Source organism: Atractosteus spatula, chromosome 1 (assembly GCF_055471065.1).
Source record: "Atractosteus spatula isolate fAtrSpa1 chromosome 1, fAtrSpa1.hap1, whole genome shotgun sequence".
Classification (NCBI taxonomy): Eukaryota; Metazoa; Chordata; class Actinopteri; order Semionotiformes; family Lepisosteidae; genus Atractosteus; species Atractosteus spatula.
This window is the reverse complement of record NC_142706.1, coordinates 39,533,169-39,560,709: the sequence shown is the minus strand read 5'-3', so window position 1 is coordinate 39,560,709 and position 27,541 is coordinate 39,533,169. Positions and strand designations below refer to the sequence as shown.

The 27,541-nt window shown below is 39.3% G+C and overlaps 1 protein-coding gene across 3 annotated transcripts in view; it reads left to right on the top strand.

Annotated features, from left to right (window-relative positions):
* htt (huntingtin) overlaps positions 1 to 27,541 on the top strand; it is a 97,844-nt gene that overhangs the window by 53,405 nt on the left and 16,898 nt on the right. For all 3 annotated transcript variants that reach the window (XM_088915478.1, XM_088915469.1, XM_088915459.1), the window contains 20 exons: positions 8 to 144; positions 430 to 546; positions 956 to 1,078; positions 3,519 to 3,757; positions 4,629 to 4,771; positions 5,943 to 6,150; positions 7,300 to 7,441; positions 7,964 to 8,143; positions 8,852 to 9,028; positions 9,555 to 9,631; positions 17,043 to 17,181; positions 19,945 to 20,067; positions 20,473 to 20,686; positions 20,965 to 21,110; positions 21,853 to 22,030; positions 22,699 to 22,800; positions 23,300 to 23,487; positions 24,701 to 24,827; positions 25,497 to 25,600; positions 25,896 to 26,050. In XM_088915478.1, coding sequence (XP_088771604.1) covers positions 8 to 144; positions 430 to 546; positions 956 to 1,078; positions 3,519 to 3,757; positions 4,629 to 4,771; positions 5,943 to 6,150; positions 7,300 to 7,441; positions 7,964 to 8,143; positions 8,852 to 9,028; positions 9,555 to 9,631; positions 17,043 to 17,181; positions 19,945 to 20,067; positions 20,473 to 20,686; positions 20,965 to 21,110; positions 21,853 to 22,030; positions 22,699 to 22,800; positions 23,300 to 23,487; positions 24,701 to 24,827; positions 25,497 to 25,600; positions 25,896 to 26,050 — 3,019 coding nt within the window. The remainder of the gene's footprint in view (positions 1 to 7; positions 145 to 429; positions 547 to 955; positions 1,079 to 3,518; positions 3,758 to 4,628; positions 4,772 to 5,942; positions 6,151 to 7,299; positions 7,442 to 7,963; positions 8,144 to 8,851; positions 9,029 to 9,554; positions 9,632 to 17,042; positions 17,182 to 19,944; positions 20,068 to 20,472; positions 20,687 to 20,964; positions 21,111 to 21,852; positions 22,031 to 22,698; positions 22,801 to 23,299; positions 23,488 to 24,700; positions 24,828 to 25,496; positions 25,601 to 25,895; positions 26,051 to 27,541) is intronic.

Sequence of the window (27,541 nt, the reverse complement as noted above, 5' to 3'; positions counted from 1 at the left end):
CTCTCAGCGATTCCAGCACTGCAGCCTATTGTCCACGACCTGTTTGTGTTGAGAGGGTCCAACAAAGCCGACGCAGGCAAAGAGCTGGAGACCCAAAAGGAGGTGGTGGTCTCCATGCTGCTCAGACTTATACAATACCATCAGGTAAATGTTTGATATGGCACCATAATTTCTGTCCTTATTCTTTTAGAATATGGAATTTTGTTCTTTTAGGATGTGGAATATCTCTTTTATTTCCTTTTTTTCCTAGTGACAGTTCAATATAATTACATTTCCGACCCCAGAATGCACATTACAGGCCACCAGAATACTGTTGGAAGAAAAGTTATACCATTTTTTTGCATAGGTTTTTTTAAAAATGCATTGGAGGTTCAGCTTTACTCTTTTTACTTGGGTCAGGGCACACTGAATGTTGTCCTCATTTTTCAGGTGCTGGAGATGTTCATCCTAGTGTTGCAGCAGTGTCACAAAGAGAATGAAGACAAGTGGAAGAGACTGTCACGGCAGATAGCAGATATCATCCTGCCCATGATCGCAAAGCAGCAGGTACACGTTGTCTTCATTTTCACATGTATAGTAATTATGGTCAGTATTTTTTCCCATTATATCAAAACTGAGTACAGTAAAACCTCCATTTTCGCAAGTTCTACATTCATGATTTCACCTGTTGCACACAATCTTTAGTGACTACTTTTTTCTTGTTTGTGAACCTAATTTGCATATTTATGGGCATAAATGCGGACATCCACTTACACAGTATGTTCATCTCACGGATCTCCTTCACCTGACCTGCATCGGTCTCTGTAGTAAAGGCACAGCTTGGTTAACAAAGCGTTCAGATGTTTATGTAGCAATGCATCATGGGTTATGCTTTAGTTCTTTGGTTTCCTTCAGGAAAGCGTTGGATGCTTACAGTGTGAATTTAAGACTTGACGTTAGTTTATGCTGTTTGCAGATGCACCTGGATTCCCATGAGGCACTGGGGGTTTTGAACACCCTGTTTGAGACTGTGGCTCCTTCATCACTGCGGCCTGTTGACATGCTTCTCAGGAGCATGTTTGTCACGCCTAGCAACATGGTGAGTTTTCTTTTGAGTGATGCAGCCTAAACAACTTTTAAATGTCAGCAAAACAAAAGAGCTTGTGGTGGACTTAGGAGAAGAAAAGGAGCATTCTCACCACAATTCATCAATGTATAGGTGGTGGAGAATTTCCAGCACTCTAAAATGGGAGGTCAACACATCCATTATGGTGAAGAAAGCTCGCCACCAGAGGTTGTCCTTCCTGCGATAGTTAAAGACGTTTTGAGTTTTACAGGAAGCAATGACTATTTTCTACAGATCTGTCATTGAGAGCGTTTTGACCTTGTCCTTAACTGTTAGGTAAGGCAACACTTCTGCCCAAGACAAGAAGTAGCTAAAGAGAGCAGTGTATGTCCCCTCCAAAACTGTAGGATGCCAGCATTCCACTGTGGGCTCGCACTTCCTCTCTGGACTGAAACGCAATTCTTTGAAGTTTTAGATGAAATAGCCAAGGGAAATAGAACATGCTAAATTTGTTTCATACTGTAAGGTTGTGAATGTTACAACTCGTTGTAAAGAAAAAATGTTACAACTTACAAACACCTGTCATATTTTGAATTTTACATTATCTTGCTAAGCAAAATTAACCTCCAGTACCTTGTGAAATAAATTTAATCATTAAATGATTGACAAAAATCTGCAGGTTGTTAAATTGTTCTGTTGCACTGTTCAGTGTTATTTTTACTTCTTTGTTTCCAATAAAACAACAAAACAACATAATTTTCATGACTTTATTTTGTACGCAACTCAATATGCTTTACTAATCATGAAATCAAACTATGAGAGAGTCTCCATATATAAACATGCCAAATAGTTCGTGGTATACCGCGGTACGTATCACGGTACATGCGTTTTCCAGAGGCAGTACCCAACCTGTGTTTACTTCTGGCCCCTCTGATAGTCAGTTTAAGTCTATCAAGACCAAGACTACCAGGTTTTGTAACAGCGCCTTCCCTGTAAAGTGCATAAACCCTGCACTTTAACTTTTGATAACTTGCACGGCTCATTGTTACTCCATCAGATCCCACTTTTATTGATCTCACTGTTGTTTATTTTATTAATGGTGTGTGTTTAGGGTGGTTGGATACTGTCTGTTATAGGTTTTCTGTTGCATGTTTTTGTGTCTTTAATTGTTTGAGCTTACCAATCCAAATTTCATACAACTAGTTGTTAATGTAATGAAGTGTTGGACTTGAACTAAGAATGGCCTTACTGCCACCTTCCCTATAATAATGAGGACCTTGTTAATGAAATTAGGGGGGAAGAGATGTGTTTATTTGTTTGATGTTTGATGTTGATGTTCTGTAAATCCAGTTTGCAATGGAAATATCTGTGTTTTCTCTAGAATTGCCCATTGTTTTTGTTTTGCCCACCCTTCTTGGAATAGACAGTTTTGCTTTTCTTTCAGCTAGCATCCGATCCCCGTGACCACGCATGGGAGAAAATGCGGAAGTGTAGCAGAGAGATGTTTTTTTTTAGTATTGTGCGTGGTTTGACACCCTGTTGTTTTATGGATCTCTTTCATAAAATGTATAATTATAATATTCATCTGGCTCCCACTCTTCCAGTGTTAAATATTAGGATACACAGGTCCCTACAATTTGCACTACCCAAGCCTAATAATAACACTACAAATTAATCTAAGCTAAATATCGGAAGCAATCTTTAAAAAACCATGGACTCATCTGTCACAAAACCTAAATTAATAATAATAATAATAATAATAATAATAATAATAATTGCTTACACTTATATAGAGCTTTTCTGGACACTCCACTCAAAGCGCTTTACAGGTAATGGGGACTCCTCTCCACCACCACCAATGTGCAGCCCCACCTGGATAATGTGACGGCAGCTATAGTGCGCCAGAACCACACATCAGCTATCAGTGGTGAGGAGCGCAGGGTGACGAAGCCAGTTCATAGAGGGAGGATTATTAGGAGGCCATGATTGGTAAGGGCCAATAGGAAATTTGACCAGGACACTGGGGTGACACCCCTACTCTTTTCGAGAAACGCCCTGGGATTTTTAATGACCACAGAGAGTAAAACCTCGGTTTTACGTCTCATGCGAAGGACGGCGCCTGTTTACGGTATAGTGCCCCGTCACTATACTGGGGCATTAGGACCCACACAGACCGCAGGGTGAGCACCCCCTGCTGGCCCCACTAACACTGCTTCCAGCAGCAACCTTAGTTTTTCCCAGGAGGTCTCTCATCCAGGTACTAACCAGGCTCACACCTGCTGAGCTTCAGTGGGCTGCCAGTTGTGAGTTCCAGGGTGATATGGCTGCTGGCTATAAATTCAAAATTAGAAAATGCCTTTCTGCTGAAATTGTTCATTGCTTTTTCCCTCTTCTAAGAAGAAAAAGTTTAAGTTTCAAAGGGCTTTAAGTTACAGTGCAAACCTGTTTGTATTCTTTTTTGTTTTTCCCGTAGTCCTCTGTGGGGACGGTGCAGCTGTGGGTATCGGGTATCCTGGCTGTCCTGCGAGTCCTCATCTCCCAGTCCACAGAGGATATTGTGCTGTCTCGCGTTCAGGAGCTCTCGCTGTCTCCTTACCTCCTCTCCTGCCTCACCATCGACAAGCTCCAAGACTACAGCTCGCACACGCCTCCTTCGGCGGGTCACACGGGAGAGGCTCAGAATAAATACCCTCCAGAGGAAACGTTTGCAAGGTCTGCTGTCAACCGCTGCAGCTTGCGGAGAACAGCTTGCTGTTAATTGCTTACGGGTGGATGAAGAGAGAGAATGTAACCTATTTGATCACAGTTACAAACAAATAACAAAATGTAGAAAAAATGAGAAAGATATTACATATTCAGTGCTAGGTTTATAATGTATTCATTACATCAGCGCTATCATTTGGTTCTTAGTTAAGTAATTGAGTGCATTATATGAGGAACACTTGTTATGGTATAAGCAAAGGGTGTCCAAGTCTAACAGTACCACAATCCTTTAGGACTTACAGTATTGCTAACCTTTAAGTCACTGGTTTGTAAAAATGGGGGTCATTTGTGAGTTTTAATCAATTTAATAAGGTAATTAGTTCCATTAAGTCAGAAATACCCTCCTGTGGTCTTTGGGAACTGCAGTCTTTTTATCATTTCATGTAATCTCTAAACACGTTAGCTGAACAAATCACCTGTTTCAGTAGTCAAAACTAAAATGTTCCAAGTGTTTAGAAATTGTTGCTATAATGCCACTGTGTTGTGGAGCTCCAGGAATAGGGATGAGCGATGCTATTTCGTCCGTTCTGAGCATGGAGTCCTCAATGCAAATCTGAGCAATTTTAGATGACAGATTCCTTGAAATGACATCAAAGAATACCCTTCTCAAGATGTATTATGTATTAACCACACAACAAGGAATGTTACATAAACTTTAATGGGAAAAGAATGTTTATTTCTTATAAACCCAGCATTGAGTCTGTTGGAAGCGGATTATTAAATCTCAAGCTGGTGGAAATAAAAGTAAGACGTAGTTTGTACTTCATGACAAATCCAGGAACTGGTATTTTATTCCCTCACGATGTTGCTGTTTTTAAAGGTTTCTTCTGCAGCTGGTTGGAATCCTGTTGGAAGAGATCTCCAGTAAACAAGTTAAAGTGGACATGAGTGAGCAGCAGCACACCTTCTACTGTCAACAGCTTGGCACACTGCTGATGTGCCTCATTCATATCTTCAAATCGGGTAAGAGTCCTCAGGCACAGAGAAAAAAGTTAGATTCCAGTCTTGAGTCCAGAATCCCCAGATGATTTTTTCAGTTTCGTAACTGAGTAACTGACAATAAACATGGCTGTTTCTTGCAGTATTTATAAAGTGATTTGTTTTACATTTCCAATTTCACCTATTCGCTCAAATTTATTAGTGACCACATTTGCTTCATTCGCAAGCTGCGAAATAGGAGAGTAAATGGGGGCACCCACTTCCGGCTGTCTCTGTAGTAAAGGCATAGTTTGGTCACCAAAGAGCTAACATGTAAATGTAGAAGTGCATCATGGGTTATGCTTTAGTTATTCGGTTTCCATCAGGAAAGCAAGAGATGTACGTTGTGTGCAGACCTGTTATGAGAGAAATGCCCTGTACTGTATGTGGGTGTATGCTGTCAAATACATGTTAACTTATAAAAAATCCTAGGTGGTCTTCAAAGATATCAATTTTATTACTCCAGTTTTAGAGTACTGTATGTGCAATGCTGTACACTTTATTTACTTTCTGGACTGTTATTTCTATACTGTAATACACTTTATTATAGTACAGTAATGCTGCATTATAATAACACAGTAAAACAGTAAAGAAAATCCACTCTATTAAGAATTAAAAAAACAAATACAGGGTAAAATGTAATATTATAACTGATCTAATTTGTATGCCCATGCAATAACTCAAATTATAGAGGAAAACAATGCTTTAAATTTACAGTATTCTTTTTCATAAAAAAATGCTTATTACCAATAAATAATGTTTTTGAAATAGTTACAACACAAATATTAGTACAGGATAGCTTGGTTTACAAGCTGCAGCTCCATGTCATTTACCCCATAATGTATTAAGTCCCACACTCACACAGACTTCAGGTACCTCATCCTCGCGTATAAAGAAATTTACTGTTTTACTGAATAAATAAAAAGTGTCATAATAGAATATGAACAAAAAGTAAATGATGAGCTTTGGGTACTGAACTTGGGGCTTTTTCTTGTTCTTCTCACGGGGGTAGCTTATATCTTGAAACTTGTTTCTGCTTGGCCAGTGGACAGAGAATGGAAGGAATTACTGATAGAAATGTTATTTAAGGTAAGCTTGCTCATACGGAATGCTCTTTGTGCAAAATAGGATTATTGACTATTGACTGTCACCCCAGGTATGTTCCGAAGAATCACTGCAGCTGCCACCAAGCTGTTGAAGGGCGATGGCTGTGAGGGCAGCTTCTACACCCTGGAGAATGTGAGCAGCATGGTGCAGTCTCTCATCACCACACACCCCTCCCTGGTGCTGCTCTGGTGCCAGATCCTGCTCATTATCAACTACACCAACTACACCTGGTGGTCAGAGGTGCACCAAACTCCCAGGTAGGTCAGAGCCTCAGGTATGCAGGACACTACGTGAATATGGGGTTCATTAATGAACTGGTTTAGACTGTCTTAGTGCTGTTCTAGTGATATTTCTGCAATGCAGTTACAGATTGCTTTGTAGGCATCATGCTTGTAATATATATGTCAGGAACTGACTATTCAGTTTTTCCTTGAAGTGTGTTTATCAGCTTTTAAAGGGGAGCTGCAGTCGCAGATTCTCAGATTGGTTAGTAAATCTCGCTAGCAAAATGAATAAATTGACGGTATAGAAAAATTTTACAAATTCCAAATTAGGTACAAAATCATGAACTTTTTGAAAGTACTACTGTATATAGTCGTGATGTTGTTGCCAACCCCTGATCTTGCCACGGGCGAGAGCAAGAGTTCATGTGAATTGTGACGTGGTGCGGCCCTTCCTGCTCACTAGTCACTGTAATGACTAATATAATACAATGTATAAGCGAAGTACAGGTTGTGCCGCAGGCATTTCACCACAGAAATGTTACAATGTGATACGCATGCAGAGTTAACAAGTAAGCTGTGTTTGTCATCTTCATCGACCGTCTTGAGGTCGAGTGCAATTTTTTCTATTCAATTAAAAGAGATGTATTCACAAGCCTCCTTGTTTACAATGTAATAAGACCGTAATGTAAATTAATGTAAATTGTTTTACACAATATTGTGTACATTTTACTTTCATCGAAGTTTGAAATGCACTCATCAGTGCTAATTCTTTCTAAACCCGAAATATAAAAATAGAATTGCAGTTCCCCTTTAAGTCCCTTTTCATTGACAGTTGTGCCAACCAGTTACTCCGTGCTTATAAGCAAAGCATTATTCTGTGTTTTCCCGAATCTGAGTAATGCTGAAAACATGCTTTTAAACTTCTGTTAAACTTGCATCGTATTTAGTGATATTTCTGCAATAGGTTCAAACTTACACATTGTTGTAAACTAATTTCTCAGGAACTGAATGTTCTGCTTTTTCTCAAAGCAAGTTTGCCAAATGTGCTTTAGATCTTCATAGTGTTTTTTCAGCCGTCTTAAGGCATTCGGCAACTTTAACACACTGTTTGGAAATAGGCACACTGCAGTAACATTATGAAGAAGAATCTGTTGAGTAGTAAGATGCATTTTGTTTTTTCAGGAGGCACAGCCTCTCCAGCACAAAGCTCCTGAGCCCCCACATATCTGGAGACAATGAAGAGGCCCGACCGGAGTCCAGGCTGGCCATGTGTAGCAGGGAGATCGTCAGGAGAGGAGCACTGATTCTGTTCTGTGATTATGTTGTAAGTTCACTCCAACCCCATTCGCTCTTCATATGAGAAAATTCAGAAGTCACTTTTTATCTTGTGATATTTAATTACAGTAGAGTAAACAAGTTATTGGAACATCTGCTTTAAAATTTGGAATGTTAAAAGGGCTAAATTGGAGTTTCTGAGGCCTCTTCAGGATCTAACTAGGGTCTAATTTGACTGCGGGTGTGAGCTTTAAACAGTAGTTACTCATTTAGGATGTATAACTGGGGGTGTAAAAGAGGTTGCCTGCTTCTGCAGTTCACTTCTATAACCTTCGGCTGTTTTTCTGAAATGTCAGTGATGGCTCAAATCGAAACCGCTAAACACAGAAATTCCAAAATGCTTTAACATTTAAAGGCTTAAATGTAGACGGGAATATAAAAATTGAGAAACTGGACTGAAAAGTGTTACTCAAATAACAACGTTCCAGTAGCCCCCTATTTCTCTCCTTTTAAAGTCTGACAGTATTTTTTTCTTCCGTCTTTGTCTTGTTTTAAATCTTCTCCTTCCTAGTGCCAGAACCTTCACGACTCGGAGCACCTCACCTGGCTGATTGTGAATCACGTAAAGGACCTGATTAATCTGTCCCATGAGCCTCCAGTGCAGGATTTCATCAGTGCCATTCACAGGAATTCAGCTGCCAGTGGTCTCTTCATACAGGCCATCCAGTCCCGTTGTGAAAACCTTTCGACAGTGAGTGCCCATCGCCATAGCAGTGTCTCTGTTCTGGTTTTGATATCTGGTTATATAATATTAAGTGTTTCAGCACTGGGTTGGAATTTCCTTGATTCCACCTCAGAGAGTGCAGATTACCGCATTCATGCAAAGATGCACCCTGGTGAAGGTAAACACCTGTATATTTGCTTGACGTTTTTAAGTGAGCAAATCTGTTTAGGGGTTGTTTAGTAAGGGCATTTGTCAGAGGTCTGATTTTGAATTCTTTCTCTGTCAGGAACACAGTGAGTAGAGTACCCCTGCCTATGACATTTTAAGGAAATGTTTCATTTTTATTTTGGGAGGAAAAAAAAAGCTTTTAAATGTGAGCTGTGTTTGGAATAGCTAGCTGTCTAGCAATTTAAATCTTACCTGTCTGGTTCTTCATGATTAGGTAGGTGTTACATGAGTTCACTACGATGAAGGACGATTTGACTTATAAGAAATGCTGTGCGATTTCCTTGAAATGACAACAGTTAGATCTCTTTGCATAACTGCAATAAATCCATTGCTTTATTTTGTATGAACTTTATAGTGTCGTTAAAAACCGATTAACCCCATTCATTTGTAACAATGTGGTATATTCACAATGCGCATTGTTTTTCTCTGTTTTTTACTGCTGCTACATATTCACAGGTTTCAGCATTGCACTGTAGTATTTCAGTAGTGTTTCTCTCTCCTGTGCAGCCAACCATGTTGAAGAAGACCCTGCAGTGCCTGGAGGGGATTCACCTCAGCCAGTCGGGAGCTGTGCTCATGCTGTATGTGGACAAGCTCATCAACACGCCTTTCCGTGTCCTGGCACGCATGGTGGACACACTCGCCTGCCGTCGGATAGAGATGCTTCTCGCAGAAACGTTACAGGTAAAAGGAAGGAATCTGTGGCTGTGCTATGAAAAGTATCTTAGTGGACTGTTGTATAATTGTCTCTTTTTTTTCGGTTTTGTCTCCTTCGGTCTGGAATGCACTGTTCGGTGTTTCAGACCTGTTACACCTGCTGGAAAGAAAGATTGTTTTTTTCCTTCTATTGCTGTGTATCCAGATTGACCATTTTGCCTGATGTTCCAAAATCTCTGGATTGGTCCCTTTATGTGGAAACCTACTAATAATTAAAAATTAATCTTCTGCTGACCTTGTAGAATATTTTCTTATCCTGTCCATTTATCTTTCTCTTGCCCTCTCTTAAAATGAAGGTGTCAGTATGAACTCAACCTGGGAATTCCCTGCCACACTATAGAAATTCAGGTTCTGACGCATTTAACTTGTCAATTTGGTGGAATTTCTGTGTTGCAAATCATAATAAAAGAATATAAATCCTTATGCTTATGTACAGTAGTTTTACCCTGCAGGAAGAACTTGGTTTGCCTACTGTCTTCTGTTTGTGCTATAGAACAGCATTGCCCAGCTACCACTTGAAGAACTGGACAGAATTCAAGAATATCTGCAGAGCAGCAGCTTAGCGCAGAGGTAGGCTTTCTTTTTCGATGAATTTACAGCCCTAAACAATAAACTGTATAAAGTCTAAGGTTTGTGATTACTTGAGTGACTGATGAGTGCCTGCCATACAGATGCAGCCATTCAAAATGCGCGGGCGATACCGCATTATTTTGCGGTACGCTGTACGCAGTCTACCGCAAGCTACCGGTAAATACCGCGACTTACCGTAAATTCTCCTATAATACGACAAGCAAAATAATAGTATCCGGAATTTCCGCAAGGTGGAGCTAATAAAGCTCAACCTCTCATGTTTGAGCTGTGGCCATCAAAGTCTTTAACGAAGATATTACTAATAGTATTAATAATGAATGACCTTGGACAAGCTGTAAGTGTAAACTCAAAGTATTGCCCTGGTCAACATTCTTTTTTTCATTGACCATCTTTGTAAAAGTAACACCACAGCATTTCGCAATCACGCATTTGTTTCCAATCATGCAAAGTACAGTGATTCACCATGCCTTTCACATGCTCATAAAAGAGATTGATTTAGGAACATAAACATATTACCGTATGCAAACTGTACTGTATACAGTATGTATATGTATATTTAATGTCTTAACTGTGCCCGTTTAAGTATTGACTATTCATATCTAATTTTACCACTGAAGGGAAATCTTAGTAGCTGAGCATAAAAAGAATAGGAGCATACTGCAACGCGTGTGAAGGCCATAAACGATATTAATTTTGGAACATAAACATACAGTATATGGCTGGTCTCGGTACTTTAAAGAAAACATACACGAAACATGGTTTCATTATGACCAGAATCTGTCTTGAGATATTTTTAACTTGATTTACAGTATTTGAGAGGTATGTCTTAACACCGATACTACAGTGCTTAAGTACTGCTCACGTATATGTTTCTAGGTTTATATTATGCATTTCATAAGGTCAAATTACTTTTGAGCAACTAATAAGAAGCGCGAAACGGTATGCGTTTTAGTTTCGTTTCGTGCTGGGACCCGTGGATTGATTAGAGATATCAAGTACATACAAGTCATTTTTTAAATGTTGTAGTTCGTTTTGAAAAAATGTTACGAGTACATCATCTATCAACAATTACACAGGTTCTGTTTCCATATTGCGGATTTTGGTTATGTAATATTATTTTCTAGATTTCACGTTGTGAATATATGATTTGGGCAAACAGAGCCGCAAAGAAGTACATTATGGGTTGTTGGTTTTTTTATGCAGTTTTATCTAGAACAAGCGATGCTTAAACCTTTGTCTGATTCTTGTGAAACTATCCACACGACAGTTACAGTACCTAGGAGTTGACTTCAGTGATGTCACTGATGGGATGTTTCTAAAAATCCATCCTCTGTAAAACGTCTTCTCTAGTTGTCCTGCATATGTATTCGCTAATGAAGCTGTGTGTTCTGAGCCTGGATCTCTACATTTCTGTATGAACCAGCTTAGAGGGCTAAAGACAGCTTGTGTTTAAATTGAGTGTAAGGCAATTTATGCTTCTAAAGTCATGGTCAGCATTTATTATTGAACTGTGCTGTAAACTTGTTCTGTGCCAAGTCACATTATTTTATAGCGTTTTTATAGCGTTATCAAATCCGGTGGAGTTTCCTGACTCCCATGTCACATGGTCTGTGATTGAAACTTGTAAAACCGGTTTAATTCGTCACAGCCAGCACTCCGGTTGTAAAGTAGAAGCAGGCGAGATTTCCAGCGAAAAACACCTCCCCCTTCTTCAGGTGTGAGGGTCTTCTGCTCAGAATGAAACGCTAAAATGTAATGTAGGCTCTGAATGGGTTCAATTATGATTTGGGCTTGATTAAGGTCGCTGCCTTTCATCTAAAACCCTACTTGAATCCTTCTAAACTAAAAATCAGTGTTAGTGAGTTCTAAATAAAGAGGTATCCAGGTAACAGTGAAACGGGCGGACAGTCTGGGGAGATCGCCCGTTTTCCATGTAAATAGTTCCCTGGTTCCGCACCCCTTGGTGTTTCTCTCGCTCTCTCTCGGGTCACCTGATCATTAGCTCGAAAGATTTGAGTGCTTTGTGTATATTCTAATGGTAGTGGGGGCAGGGTGTGTGGGAACAGGTTTGGTTGAAATTGCATTGGAGATCTATGTTCTTCACACCTGAAACATTTTCTCTGAAAGCATTTTCTTCGCAGTTTAACCGATCTTGTTACAGCATGTTACAGTTTACTATTATAAACCATATTAATTTTAAGTGCTTAATGTAAAATCTTGTAAAAATATATTTTCATTGTTCAAATATACATTAAGTCTGACTATCATATAATAAGTTAAATACAAAACTAAAGAAAAAATAGGGTTAAATATAATTCAAAATATTTTGCTAACAATGTTAACTGTTTATGAATAATAAAATGTATTAGCTAAGGAGTAGGATGGCACAGTTGTTAGTATGTTTTTTGTTTTGTTTCTTTTTCATAAATACAACAGTAGTACCTGATGTCTCAGTGGCTTTCAAAATTAAATTATGCATGCAAACCTGTGAACTAGAAAGATAACTAAGATATCCATCCATTTATAATGGTGGCAAAGTGGTTAGCATTGCTATCTTGCAGCACTGGGGTCCTAGGTTCAATTCCTGCCATCCTGTGTGTGTGGGGTTTACATGTTCTCTCTGGGTTACATGGTTTTTCTCCATATGTGTGATATGACTCCCTCTCGCACTCCAAAACATACTGGTAAGTTAATTGGTTTATGGGAAAACTGGCCCTGGTGTGTGTGTGTTTGTGTCTGTCTGTCCTGTGATGGACTGGCGCTATGTCCAGGGTGTATTCTGCCTTGTGTCCGTTGCTTCCTTAAAATCTAAAATATGAGCTCTACTTGCCACTTACAGTACCAACAGTACCAGCTAACTTTAGTAGTGACATTTTCATGGATCTTTTTAACAATAAAATTTACAACATCAGACTTCAGACACAATTAAACAGGCCTCAAAAAAGTCTGGTACAAACATTTTCAGCATGGAATAAACCGTTACTTTAATGGTATAAACCTTAAATGGATTCATATTCTCAATACGATTTGGTGCTCAGTAACATGACTTAGAAAATGACAGAAGACATACGTATCATGCTTATCCTTCTATTTTTCATAATCTTAAACTCCTTAAGGCAGTTACATTTTCTCTGTTCTGACCTGGAGTTACAGAGAAATTTAAATTCTAATAAGAGATTTGTAATGAGGAAAGTCATACCAATCACTCATACAGTACCAGGATTTGCAATTACAATACAAATACTTTCTTTCTGTATGTGTTTATTTTGCAGTTTGAGTCTATGGCATTCCTTTGGGGGTCTATACTCCAAGGCATGACTTTTTTATGTATAAACATCAGTATTTACTGCTATTAATTACTGTACGATTTATAGTTGAAATCTGAGCCTAGATATAAAGTTAGATATAAAGTTAAAATCTCGACAAAGCAATGTAGGAAATACAGAGAAAATAAATCCTTTCTGACATCTAAAATCAGTTTCGATCAAGGTCTCTAAAACGAACAAGAAAAAGAAGATTTTCGGAGGGCAATTACGCTGTGTTTATATAGAATAAGTGATTTATGAGCAATCTAATTTCTTGTTCGTTTAAAACAGTGAAATGTCAGCTGTAAAAGATCGCACCAGAAACAGCACTCTCTCTGCCTGTCATAGACGTTCAGGAAAGGCTGAATGAAGTCATGTCAAGTACAATAATTCGGAGATCAATAATAACAGTTGTAGGACAGTATATAAGGAGGATAAGGATTTTGAAGTTGACTCGAAATCTGATAGGTAACCAGTGCAAGGACTTGAAAACAGGTGTAATGCATCCCTGATAGGATTCTTGCTGTCATATTCTGAACATATTGAAGATTGCTCAGTGTGGATTTAATTTCCTCAGTGAACAGGATGTGCATTTATTAATTCTAGAAAAAAACTAGATTTCTCTAGTTCTTAGTTTCTCTAGTTCCCTTTAAAATAAACTATTATTCCACAATGCAGAGTATTACATGGCCAGTATTTACACATGATATTTGTGATTTAAAGAAATTAACACAAGCAGCTTTTGGAGATTTAAGTGTTGGCTGAGTTATTGCAGGATAAAAGACTAGAGATGTTGGCAAGAAGAAGATAGTTTGGGGAAAGCTGAGGAATACACTTATAACAAGAACACTTCCTAATGGGGTTAGGCATACTTTTGATGAAGATGATGAAGTTAACAGACTATATGTTTACATAGATACTGAAATAAGGATTGTATTTTAGATTATGTGTAGTTGCTGGCATTGAACTGTGTTGGATGCACATGAATTGAAGGAATGGGCAAACATAGCTGATGCGGATCCACAGAGCCAGCATATTAAGATGTTTATAATTAGAGGCAATTTGTTTAAATAACTAGGTATGGATACTGATGTGCAAGAGAGGTGGAAAGGCTGTTTCCTTAAGATATAAAATATTTTAATAAAATAATAAAATATTTTATTCTCAGTGAGATGCTGCCATTTCATAGTGGGTTTCTAACACTGTGTATAGTTCCATCCACACAGTGCCTTTACTTCCATTTCTAATCTCTTTATCCAGTACAGAGGATTTGGAGCCTATCCCAGTAAGCGACGGACACAAGGCAGAATACACCCTGGACATAGCGCCAGTCCATCACAGGACAGACAGACACAAACACACACACACCAGGGCCAGTTTAAATCTAACCTCAGAACCTTTCTTTTCAGAAGACTTAGTGTCTGTATCTGCTTCATTTTCTAATTTTGGTAGCACCTCTAACTGCTTGTCTTTCTTATATGCATTTACTTTGTAATCTGTGGTCCTTTTATCTGTTTTTACATCTACTGTATTGCTTTGAGATGCCACCTTTAATGGTGATATATCAAATAAAGTTTTTTATTATTGTTATAGGGAAACATGATCAGATTGTCCCTGGTTCAGAAAAAAAGATCTAAAGTATACTAGTTTGTCACTCTTCTAATTCCCTTTGCTAAATGACTTTTCTGTGCTTTCTCTATCCTGCTAGATTTGCAATTATTCTGAAAATTTTCATCTTGAAATAACTCATTTCTAAATACCTTTTTCACTGTTAACATCTTGCAGCAACTCTGCGACAAAATATACACTCTGACAGTTCATCCTGCTACCAACATTAAATAGAACAAATCTTAAGATTTCTATATTTATGTCTTTATTTAGTGGTTTCATTAGTGACAAAGGCTAAACTTTCTTGGAAAAATGTCTTTTATGTGTTGTGGAAAAAACTGACTTGCTTTAACAAAATATGTTTACAAATCCTTTCACCTGGCATTTTCGTAGTTAGAAATTATGGAACGCTCTGTTAAAAGCAAGGGAGTTTTTATGTCCGTTGCAGTTCTTTTGCAACATGAATATAATTATATCGTTATTAATTTCTTGAGATACGCGATTCCATATTATATTCCCTTTTAATCAAATTCTAAAAGTATGCTTGTTGACTCCGGTATCGTGTTAGTTAAAGACTTCGATGCTTAAAATGTTTAGGGAGAAATGGAATACTGGTGTGTATTTTTTTCTTTAAAGTACCAAGACCAGCCATATACTGTATGTTTATGTTCCAAAATTAATATCGTTTATGGCCTTCACACGCGTTGCAGTATGCTCCTATTCTTTTTATGCTCAGGCACTAAGTAAAAGGAGATGCTTCATATTGCTTGACTAATTTTAAAAACTAAGTTAGAAATGCAGACGCTCCCTCGGTGCGCTGCTCTGGTGCGCCGGCTCTTACACAGTGCCTATCTGCCGTAAGCGTTACAATATACATACCCAACACTGCTTGTACCCATCTGTCATGCAAATAAAACACCTTGAATTGAATTGAATTGAGGGGAGAAGGGGGGGATACTAAAGCCAATACTGGCTCAATGGGCTTTGACGTGCTAATGCGTTGGTTTAACAGTCCGGGTGTGGCAGGCTTCCAATGTCAACTCGACTCGATTGGAAGACAATGAACGTATTTTAGCCCTAAATGAATTAATAGCAAACATGGTTTACATAAAATACATTTTTCCAAGAAAGTTTATAATAATACGATCTATAGTTGAAATCTGAGCCTACTTTAAAAATAAAGGAAAAGCATTTTCAGAGAGCAATCACGCTGTGTTTATGTAGAAAAAGCGATTAGGTTTATGAGCAATCTAATTACCTAATCGCTTAAAACGCTATATAAAATAAAGTTTATTTAGAGATGAATGATCAATGTGGTAGTTTAAATAATGTGAGTCAGGAAACAAACACAGCGCCACCGGATTTAATAACGCAATAAAAACGCTATAAAATAATGTGACACAGTACAGCACAGTACAATAATACTGACCATGACTTTAGAAGCATAAATTACCTTACACTCGATTTAAACACAAGCTGTCTTTCTGTATGAACCTCTAAGCTGGTTCATACAGAAACTGTAGAAATGCATTAGCCTGATTATGATTAAAAACACATAATTAAACACGCGTTTGCGATTTAAATCAGAACACGATTTAAATCAATATAAATGTTTATATTGTAACGCATACTGTCCAGCCTCCATTTCTCTATAAAAATTTACTGTTGCACACACACACACAATAGAAGCGGGAACCGCTGTCAGAAGGGAAGATATGTTCAAAATATCGCAAATATCGATCATGTTGCGATATTTTGAAATATAAAAGTCAACTGATTGTCCATAATATCGCTTACCTATTTTTTCGAAGAAATGTTTGTTAAAATAAAAGTTCAGCACCAGCTGGATTCGAACGCACAACCTACCAGTTGGTAGTCACGCACCTAGACCAGTAGGCTACAAGAGAGCTCGCATGATCAGGCAGGCGAAACAGCCCTACACAGCCCTGCCGCAGTACACGGATATAATCATACCGTTATTAAATTCTTTAGATACGCGATTCCATATTATATTCCCTTTTAATCAAATTCTAAAAGTATGCTTGTTGACTCCGGTATCACGTTAGTTAAAGACTTCGAAGCTTACAATGTTTAGGGAGAAATGGAATAACGGTGTGTATTTTTTTCTTTAAAGTACCAAGACCAGCTATATACTGTATGTTTACGTTCCAAAATTAATATCGTTTATGGCCTTCACACGCGTTACAGTATGCTCCTATTCTTTTTATGCTCAGCTACTAAGATTTCCCTTCAGTGGTAAAATTCAATATCTACAACGGGCACAGTAAAGACGTTTACAGTAAGTCTTTCTACGACAGACCAACGGACCACGAGTGCCCCTGTCGGTCAACCAATCACGCACCGCGGTATGCCGTGTCATCATACCTGCGGTATCTGTACCGCGGTGTCTGTGCCGCGCACTTTGAATGGCTGCATCTGTAGTTCTCCCCTGTGACTGACGTGGTGTTTTTTCTCAGACACCAGCGGCTGTACTCCCTGCTGGACAGGTTCCGAGCTACGGTCGCCGAGGAGACGGCAAGCCCTTCTCCTCCAATCACCTCCCACCCTCTGGATGGAGATCTGCCCCCTGCCCCTGAGAATGTGACTGCAGACAAGGTAAGAGCCTGTACTGTTTGACTCTTGATCGAAGAGACCATAAGACTATGGGTTGTAGCGTTTTTGAGTTCTCGTCCAGGATGACAGACTGGTAGAAGTACAAAGTCCTTGACATTGTTCTGAGTTAGTCACTTGCTCTAAGGTTGATGTAAGAATGATTTAAAAATGACAAGAGGCTCTTCTAACCTGTTTGGTTGTTAGGAGCTCATTGATCCAAGAAATTTCATCCAGCCTTTTTTTGAAGAAAGCCAGCGTATTGGCTTCACCAACAGGACTGGGTAGCTTGTTCCATATTTCTGCAGCACATCGGGTAAAGAAGAGCCCCCTGTTCCCAGATTTCAGTTTACTTCCGTGTAGGTTCCACCAGTGTACTCTGGTTCGTGGTTTAGTTGATTCTGAAGGAGCCTGCTGCTGGACAGGTTCACTCTGTGAATGCCCTTGGGGATTTTGAATAGTTGGATCAGGTCCCCTGAATCAGTATTTTTGTGAAGTCCTGGAATTTTATCGTCTCCGATCCAGAGCAGCAATCTTTTTTGAAACATGCTGACCAAAATTTCTGCACATGTATTCACAATGAAGCCCTAGTAGTGCATTATACATTTTTAACATAACATCCTGTGTTTTGGGATTTAAATTTTAGACATTTACTGACAATTTGCCCAGTTTTCCTAAAAATTTTCCTAACATTGTTTCCCCATAATGTCCAGACGATGCAGTTGTGGTGTCCACATAAACACCCAAGTCTCAATCATGAGTAGTTCCTTCTAAGCTCAGTGTTTCCAGCTTTATATTCATAGTTGTTTACTACCTGCATGCACAACCCTGCACTTGGCTACATTATACTGTATATCATCTGCCAGGTGTTTGCAGAGTTAGGATTTTTTTAAATGTTTTTGTATTTCAGTTCTTTTGCACCAAATGTTATTTGCTACTTTTCCAGTGTTTTCTAATCCTTCTATTTTGGAATCCTCTGCAAATTTAACTAATTTATTAACAATAACATAATGTAGATCATTAATATAAAAACTCCCCTAATTGCAGTACATTAGATAGATACTTTATTGATCCCGTGAGGGAAATTGCAGTGCAACAGCAGCTTAACACAGACAACACAGTCACAGTGTAACGAATGATACAATAATAATAATAATAATACAATACAATCAGTACAGTGAGGGGTGCACTAAAAGAGTTACTCACAGTCCAGGACACACAAAGAACAAACTAGAACAGAACAGTACGCAGAAAAATCATATTGCACATATGAATATAAATATAGATGTAAAAATAGATATATAATATAAATATAAATGTATTGCACAGGTCCCTGGCATATATTGCACAAAAAACGGTTGTAAATGGGGAAAAGAAAAAGAACAGATGTAGCAGTAGATGTGTAGCTGTGTTCAGTCCAGAAACAGGTTACTGTCAATGTTGCCTCTGCCCAGACGCAAGGTGGATGCGTTGTACAGTCTTATGGCAGAAGGCAAGAATGACCTCCTGTAGCGCTCCCTGTCGCACCGCGGATGAATCAGTCTGTTGCTGAACATGCTCTTCATTTCTACAAGCCTGTCATAGAGGGGATGGGAGACGTTGTCCATGATGGCCTCTAGTTTGGACACCATTCTCCTCTCAGCCACTAGCTCCAGGGGGTCCAGGTCAGACCCAATGACAGAGCTTGCTCTCCTGATGAGCTTGTTCAGCCTTTTAGAATCCACATTATCCCAGTTTCAGCGTGGACCTCTTATTAGTACTCCATTTTCTTTTTTTTAAACTGATTTTTAAATCCAAATACATGCATTTCCCTGAATGCCTAACCCCTGTAATTTGAGATTAAGCTTTCATTAGCTTTATTACATGTTTTTGGAAATCTAAATCTATCATATCATATGTTCTGTGTGCATCAATTATTGTTATTGCTTGTCCAAAAACTCTTAAGAGAGTGGTCAAGCAAGACATACATTTTCTGTGACTGTTGTCTAGGATATTATTTCCATATACTGTTGGAGATTCTCTAGTTCAGTTCTAGAAACAGTTCAGTTCAGTTCTTAGAAACTGTAAATATAGGTTATTGTGGATATTGTCATGCTTAGGTGTGTTACTGTGGCAGGCCAGTCTTTGAGGGCACTGTTTAACATCTGACCTGCAAATAGCAGCCATTAGACCCCTGTTATTTTTAAATAGACATGGCAAATGATAATTAGCTACATAATTAGGTAAATGGTGAAGGCTTTATTTATAAGCCACATTCTTATAGGTGTTTAGTTAGTGGCGTATTTGGTATAAAATGGCCTCTTGGTGCTAGTTTGTGATTTTGATAGCAGTTTCAATTGTTTTTGTGGAAGCAATTGAAGAGTGTTGCTGTAAAACCTACAAGTTTGCTGCAGTAAATCCTCCTTTACCATCCAGTATATCCTAATGAGAATTTTAAGTGAGTGTTCAGATCCCTTAAGCCAGCTTGTTTAAGGGTGGAATCTGTCACTTTGTCTGGAACCAACCTCGTGCCTTTCAGCTTTTAGAAAATTGATTTCTATATGTGTGATAAAAAACCTGAAATCTGTGTCATTTTAAAAGCTCTCTTAGCATTTAAGAAACTTCTACAGCATTACAAAACTACCCTTCTTAGTTCATTTAATTTTCATTTCCAACATTTATCTTGAATTTGAGCTTGCAGTTCTAATGTGTTTTCAGTCTACGTTCGACGGGCATTTTGAAAGCCTGAGTTTTTGCAAGCAGTGCTGATGGTAGAGCTCTGTGTTGCAGGAGTGGTATGTGGCCCTGGTCAGGTCTCAGTGCTGCCTCCGCACAGACGCTGCTCTCCTGGAGTCCACAGAACTGCTAACCAAGCTTCCGCAGCCTGACCTGTCCTCCATCATGACTTCCAAGGTAAAAGAAGTTCATCACAAGAAGTATCTCTTGGAAGCTAAGCATGCCCTGCTTATACCAACAACTTTCAAACAAGAAATGCTTACCATGGGAAGAAAGGCCTAGTCAAGTTAAGTGAATAATTAAGTTGTGTCTGGGACACACATGAAAACACCTCAATCTTATTTGTCTTCCTGGATTTCGAATTTCAGAATAAGCACACATGTACGGGCAAATATTTATATATAAAGATCAGTTTTAGTGAAACTCCTTACACATTGCAACTTGCCCATTCCATTAAATAGTTGAACTTTCGTCAAAAAAAAATCTAGCCTAAATTACATTTTTTTCCAGGACACGAAATGTAAATGTCCTTTCTTTTCCCCCTCTTTTGCTTTGTTGTATTTTTCTTCGGGCCCCAAAAAGGAGTTCAACTTAAACCTCCTGGACCCTTGCCTCAGTCTGGGTGCCCAAAAGATGAGCAAGGAGCAGGGCAGCGTCCTGTTTGACTCGGCTCTGCAGGTCACTCTCGACCACCTGTCCAGCACTGTCCAGCTCCTGCCCAGCCGCCATCAGGTCTTCGCTGGCTCTTCGGCCCCTGGCGACTCGGCTTACTGGAACAAGCTGAGTGACGTCTACGGTGAGTGAGAAATCCCGCCATCAGAATCAGAAGGCATCTGAGGGCTGATGTAGTTAGTATTTTGTACAACGTAATACTTTTTTTTACCAAACTGCATGACAAGAGACAAGATTTTGCTCCTACCTTCTCTACTCTACTGATTATTGTGCAGTTTCTTTTTTTTTTCCAGCACAAAACCTTGTTCTTCCCTTTCATACTACAGGAACTTCTTTGCCTTCAGGCCCCGTTTTATAACACGAAGGCTTGCTTTTAAACTGCTGCTGTTTTTCTTTTTGCAGGTGACAGAGTTTTCTACCAGACTGTAGTGAGCCTGTGCAGAGCCTTGAGTCAGTACCTGCTGTCACTTTCAAAGTTTCCAACGGTTCTTCTCATTCCCAGCGAAAAGGAGGCCGACATCACCAACTTTGTAGTGATGGCGCTGGAGGTGAGTCTCAGCTCGGCACACGCGTGTGGGATGAGAGAGAAGAGAATGATCACCGAGATTTGACATTGTTAAATCTTAGGGCTTCACTTTGCTGTAAAGCACATTTGCTACAGAAATGTTCACATACAAATGGATCCTGCGTTAGAGAAACCAGGATCTTCCAATGAAGGGCAGTTGATTTTAGCACCTCAGCCGAGTTTCGGGAAAGTGCTCCACAGAGAAGCATGCAGATCAGTTTTCTATAATCTGGAATGAAACTGTGTGGTAATGTATTGAAATGCTTTTGTATACTACTTAAGACCTCCCCACTACCAATGTGTACATGGTTTTATGAGTTAATTTTCCGTCTCCCAGCCTGCCTCCCCAGGCTGTACTTGATGGTAACTGACTCCAATTATATATTCATGAGGCCAGATTTTTCTTCCCCTCGTGATGCAGCAGAGATAAAAAAAAAAAACTGTTAACCTACATACTGTACTAACATATTAAACTCTGTTCCAACATACTCTTTAAGCCCCATTCTGTAAACCTAATATCAAAAGATATTTTGCAGCCCTGGACATGCATGAAGGGTACTATATGTTGATTGTGCCACTTAAATGAATTTGGATGTCCAGATGAGCTTGTTGCTTTATTCCTTTCGTCTTGTTAAAAATGCTGTCTGTAATTTTAAAGTAGAGGGGACAGAGTGAAACCTTTTGCACTGATTGAGTTCTCTTCCTATTTTTATCTTCCTCCACAGACTGTTGCATGGCACCTGATAAATGACGAGGTTCCACTGAGCATTGATCTCCAGACAGTACTGGATTGCTGCTGTCTCGCCTTACAACAGACTGTAATCTGGAATTTGCTGGCTTCGCTTAGCTATGCTAGCCAAGCCTGTTCTATCATAAATTGCATTAAAATCCTTCTTGAAGCAGGTTAGTAAAGGGTATTACTGTTAGTTGCACAACAAGCACGCTTATATAAATGTTAGTTACAAACTTTTTGCACCTCACTGCATTTTAAGGATGCCTGCAATTTCAGAAAAGACCGAACTTCATCAGACACATGTATTAAGTGTGTCTTTGTCCCAATTAACAAACAATTCGAAGTACAGTATGTTCAGACCCACATAAAACAAAACGGTCAATTAGTACAAGTAGTATTCGTAACAGTAATAACATTTTCAGCTGGCATTTTTTTTTCTTGTGATGGCAACATCAGGGATCCAAAGGCAGTAATTACATGGATAATGACCAATTCGTTCTGCAATTTTTTTTGTATTTTTCTATATATTAGTGTTTCTGAGATAAAGAATCATCATAGAAGAGCAGCATAAACAATGAAGTCATTAGAATATATAAAGGTTACAAAATGTTCCAGCCAGCACTTTTACAGTTCCTTAAAGCATTGGTAGTGACACTTTAAAGGAGAAACACCTGTATTAAAGCATGGTCCGACAGCTGAAAGACAATGAGACTCCCATCTCCATGTTTGTGACTCATGTTTGCTGTTTGACTTTTTGGGCGTAGTTTTAAGCGGCCTGTCACAATTTTGTTATATTGTTTTCTGTATATGGTTGGTAGAAGAGTGTGTGTCCTTTCAGTGGCAGTGCAGCCTGGGGAACGATTCCTGCAGCCGGAGAGGAAAAAGACGGTCCGGGATAAGAGTGAGCCAGGGGACGAGGTGGATGCCTCTTCCCAAGAGAGTGAGCGAACGCCTGCTGGTATCAGATACGCCCAGTGCGCTGAAAGGAGCTCGTATTCTGACCCATAACAGAACTAAAGGGGCATGGTCTTGAAAAATATTCGTAAAATAGCGTACAAGTTGTTCTTTTGCTTGTCAAGGAAAGAAGGGAAGCCGGGCCAAAAACGTCATCCTTATTTCTATTTTTTCCAAGTATTTTGCATCTAACTGGATATAATTCTAATAAATTTAGGTGGATGAGCGCTCAAATGTACATTTCCATAGGGCAGCAGCCCCAGTGCCTTTCCGTGTTTTAAGCCTTTCAGTCGTTTAATTTCTCTTGAAAAGGAAATGAGCCTTTTAAAATCTTTCCACCTCCTTTTTTCTCCTTGAATTTGAGGCATTTGGGTGGTTGGTAACTAGATGGCACCATTGACTCAATATCATATCTTCTGCTGTCATATAAAATCACTCTCATGTAGATTGATTAAGAATAATTGTTCCTTCTTATGTATTTAAAGGTCTGGATTCTTTTAAAACCGCTTGTGAAATCATGGCAGAGCTGGTGGAGGGTCTTCGGAGCGTCCTGGCATTGGGGCATTACAGGAACAACAGAATCCCTGCATTTCTGACCCCTACACTCTGCAATATAATCATTAGTCTGGCAAGACTTCCGCTGGTCAACAGCTACACTCGAGTGCCACCGCTGGTAAGGTCTTTGAAAGGGGCGATATGATGAAATCTTCAGTTCATACTTGTCCATTTGTGAATGAAAGCTCTTCTGGCCCTTTTTATCATCTGATTCCCAGATAAAGCTCTTGCCTGAGCTTGAGCCGCAGTCCTTACATAAATCCATGTACATGGTCCGTGTATAATCTTCGATAGCCTTTGTCCTCTGAGATCCAAAGTTCAAATATATAGTTCTATCAGAATAAAGAAAACCTATTCATTGTGGCTGTATATTGAGGCTTTAAATTTATGGCTAATAAAGGGGTAGATCAAGGTTATGAACATACTGTATAAGATAAATACATAAAATACATTTAGATAAGTGTTATTTCTCCCAATGGTCTTAATGGAATACCCTGGAGTGACTCAGGCCTTAATTTAAAGTAAACATTCTCCAATAAAGTACCACTCAGAGTCATTAATGAACGGAAATGAAATCCAGTGGTAGAAATGTTGTATTAGGTGTTTTGAATCAACTACATGTTAATGGTAGTGAAGATTTCCGATACGCTGGAAATCTTTTCTTTCTATCCATTTTCCTGATAAAAAGAAATAATCTTTTAGTGGAACTGCCAAAACAAATAAGTCCATGTGAAGTCTTTAAGATGCAAAACATATTAATCCTGTATACATATGCAGTTAGCAAAGGTTACTGTCTTGAGTTTTCGTTTTGCAAAATATAATCCATCTTCAGTTTTGTAGGTTTTAATGTTTCGTTCATAAAAACTTCAATTTCAAACTGGGAGTGTGCTACAGCACTTCCTGCCTGACATTGTGATATATGTTCCTAGTTTGTTTCAAAACACAGGTCCTTTGCTTATAATCCTCCGAACACATTTCTCATTTTATTGCAAAAGGAAAAAAATGCATTTACTTTCAAGAAATGGGTATGATTGAAACCAGTTTCCTAACAAAAGTTCTCAGGTACTGTTTTCTTAATAAATTAGCACCAAGCTTTTTCATGACTCCTACAGTTTGTGTTTCCTTTTACTGTGAGCCATGACATACTGTATACAGTACCCTGAAACAGGGAAGCTTCCATGTGGTTTCTGTGTGCCCTGTGTTGAAAAGCAATGTAGGTTACCAGATTTATGTGGTCATGCTATTTTCTTAGAACCACTAACATCCAATATGAAGCTGTCATGACCAACATTCTGCCTTTAATAATCATGATGTTTTGTTACTTATTGTAGGTTTGGAAATTGGGCTGGTCCCCAAAACCTGGCGGAGAGTTTGGCACTGCATTGCCTGAGATCCCAGTGGAGTTTCTGCAGGAGAAGGACGTCTTCAAGGAGTTCCTGTATCGCATCAATGTCTTGGGTAGGGCATTTGTGATAAAGCACCCACTGCTGTTCTTTACTTAAGCCTTTCTTAAAGGAGAACACACCTGTATACTTGTAGGACTCTCAGGAACTGTGCAGTTTGATGACAGCCGAGAAGAGAAAACCCACTGAGAAAAGACTAATTCAATTGTTCAACTTTGAATTTCAATTCAATATCACGACAGTTACATTTTAATAATGAGTAAGATTGTTGGCGTTTAATTTACTGTTTTTTTAAATGTTCCGTAGTGTGGGTTTTTCAGAACATATTCTATTATGTGTATTTCTTTTTTTCAACATAAATGTATATATTGGAAAAAATACAACAACAGTTTGGAATGAATGAATAGGATTATTAAATGCTTGGTTCTTAATACTTGTCCATTTTAAATGCTATTAATACAATGCCCTGCAAAAGTATTTAAACCCTTCTTGGAAATGTGAAATTACTGATATATATATATTTTTAACTTAATATTTTATTAATATTCTTGATAGGTTCGACCGGATGTGCTCAAACCAAAGCATCTTTATTAGTTATCTTCGTAAGTTGAGATAACTTTACAAATCAGTAATTGCGAAATAGTGGCGTGTAGCACTGAGGTGGGCTGAACAGACCTGGGGGGCAGTTCGATATAACCCTGGAGCCTCTGTGTGTTTCTCTCAGGCTGGAGCAGCCGCACGCAGTTTGAGGAGACCTGGGCCACTCTTCTGGGGGTGCTGGTCACCCAGCCTATAGCAATGGACCATGAGGAAGAGAATCAGCAGGAGGTAAAGACCACACAGTGATGCTGGACTACAATACTCATTCCTCTCTTCCTCTATGTACCACCATCCCTCCTCTCTTCAGTGAACCACCCAAAGCCTTGTTAGCATTCAATGTCCTTGTTTCAGCAAGTTAACAGAGTAAGGCAAGCCTCGCAGCTAAGTGGGGAGTACCACACACTTTGAATGCAGGAATATTGACAAACTGTGTGTGTTGCTGGCTCTTCTGATGCTAACTGTGTGGCAGCGCTGTAGACGTGCCGCAGAGCGAGACCTCACAGTGAATGCTTGGCCGTTGCAGGAGGACCTGGAGAGGACCCAGATCAATGTTCTTGCCGTGCAAGCCATTACGTCCTTGGTGCTGAGCGCCATGACAATCCCTGTGGCTGGTAACCCCGCCGTCAGCTGCCTGGAGCAGCAGCCTCGCAACAAGACCCTGAAAGCACTGGAAACTCGGTAAGCAGGCTTCGACTAGCGCAGCACTTCATTTGCGAGTGCGCCCGAATATCTGAAGAAATGCAGCGTCTTCTTTCAGAGAAGGCGGTTTACAATGAGATAATAGAATACAGTGTCCCATGTGTAATAATAATTGCTTACACTTATATAGCGCTTTTTCTGGACACTCCACTCAGTGCGCTTTACATGGGGTAATGGGGACTCCCCTCCACCACCACCAATGTGCAGCACCCACCTCGATGATGCGACGGCAGCCATAGTGCGCCAGAACGCTCACCACACATCAGTTATCAGTGGGGAGGAGAATAGAGTGATGAAGCCAGTTTATACAGTAGATTGGGATAAATTAAGAGGCCATGACTGGTAAACGCCAATGGGAAACTTGGCCGGGATGCAGGGGTTACAGCCCTACTCTTTTCGAGAAACGCCCTGGGATTTTTCATGACCACAGAGTCAGGACCTCAGTTTTATGTCTCATCCCGAAGGACGACACCTTTTTACAGTAGTGTCCCCGTCACTATTCTGGGGCATTAAGACCCACACAAACCATAGGGTAAGCACCTATAATCAGTCAGTGCCATTTTCAAATGAGATTTAAAAGTTTTACTTGTGCTGGTGCTTCACATGATTGTGGGAATTTAGCTACAAATACAAGGAAAGCATTGGATTTGAGCATAGCAGCCCTGTCTGAAGCAACTTTAAAGAGCTACCAAGAGAGGCAGGATCTTTCATTCCAAGGAATTGCCAGGAGCAGAAGATCAGCTCTCAAGCAGCAGTCAAAGTAAATCTTCAGCTTCTCCAGGGTTCAGTGAATACATTTAAGCTTGGGGACAATGCGTTAGAAGTGATTTGGATGAGCAAGCATTCCAGCTGTAGCATTTTGAACAGTGACTAGAAAATACAGTTCAACAGAGTATTGCAATAGTATAGTCTGGAACTCTAAAGCAGTGCAAAAGGAGCTAATTTTTCCTTAGATCTGTATTGATCCTTAGATCCTTATGTTGTTTCCAAAATAATCCTTAGCATTGTGAGCAACAACCAACACAAGCCTTTATTTAGCTATTCATATACTGTATATATACTACTCAATTAAAACAGCGGTACATTCTTCTAAACATGCATGGTAAACATTGGAAGACTTATTTTTACTAGATATTTAAACCTGTTTCCCAACAATCCATATTCAGAAACTAGTGTCAGTTGTAAAGAATTTTTAACTTTTTTGTACAAAAGGTTTGTCAAATTCTAGAGGGGAGTGGGGCTCCACTGTTGAGATTGAAGAATCCCTGTGGTTTTTAAAACACTGGGAAGAACAGTGGCAACGGTATGATAGCACCCTGTGTCATTGAAACTGGTATGGAGGGGCTGCTGAGGTAAAGTTTGGCGTCTGTAGTTGTGCTTATAATTAGACCTCTGTAGTCATGCAGACCGTCTATTTTCTTGGTGATAAGTTTAATTTAAGGATTGGTTCCAGATCACCAGTATTGTGGA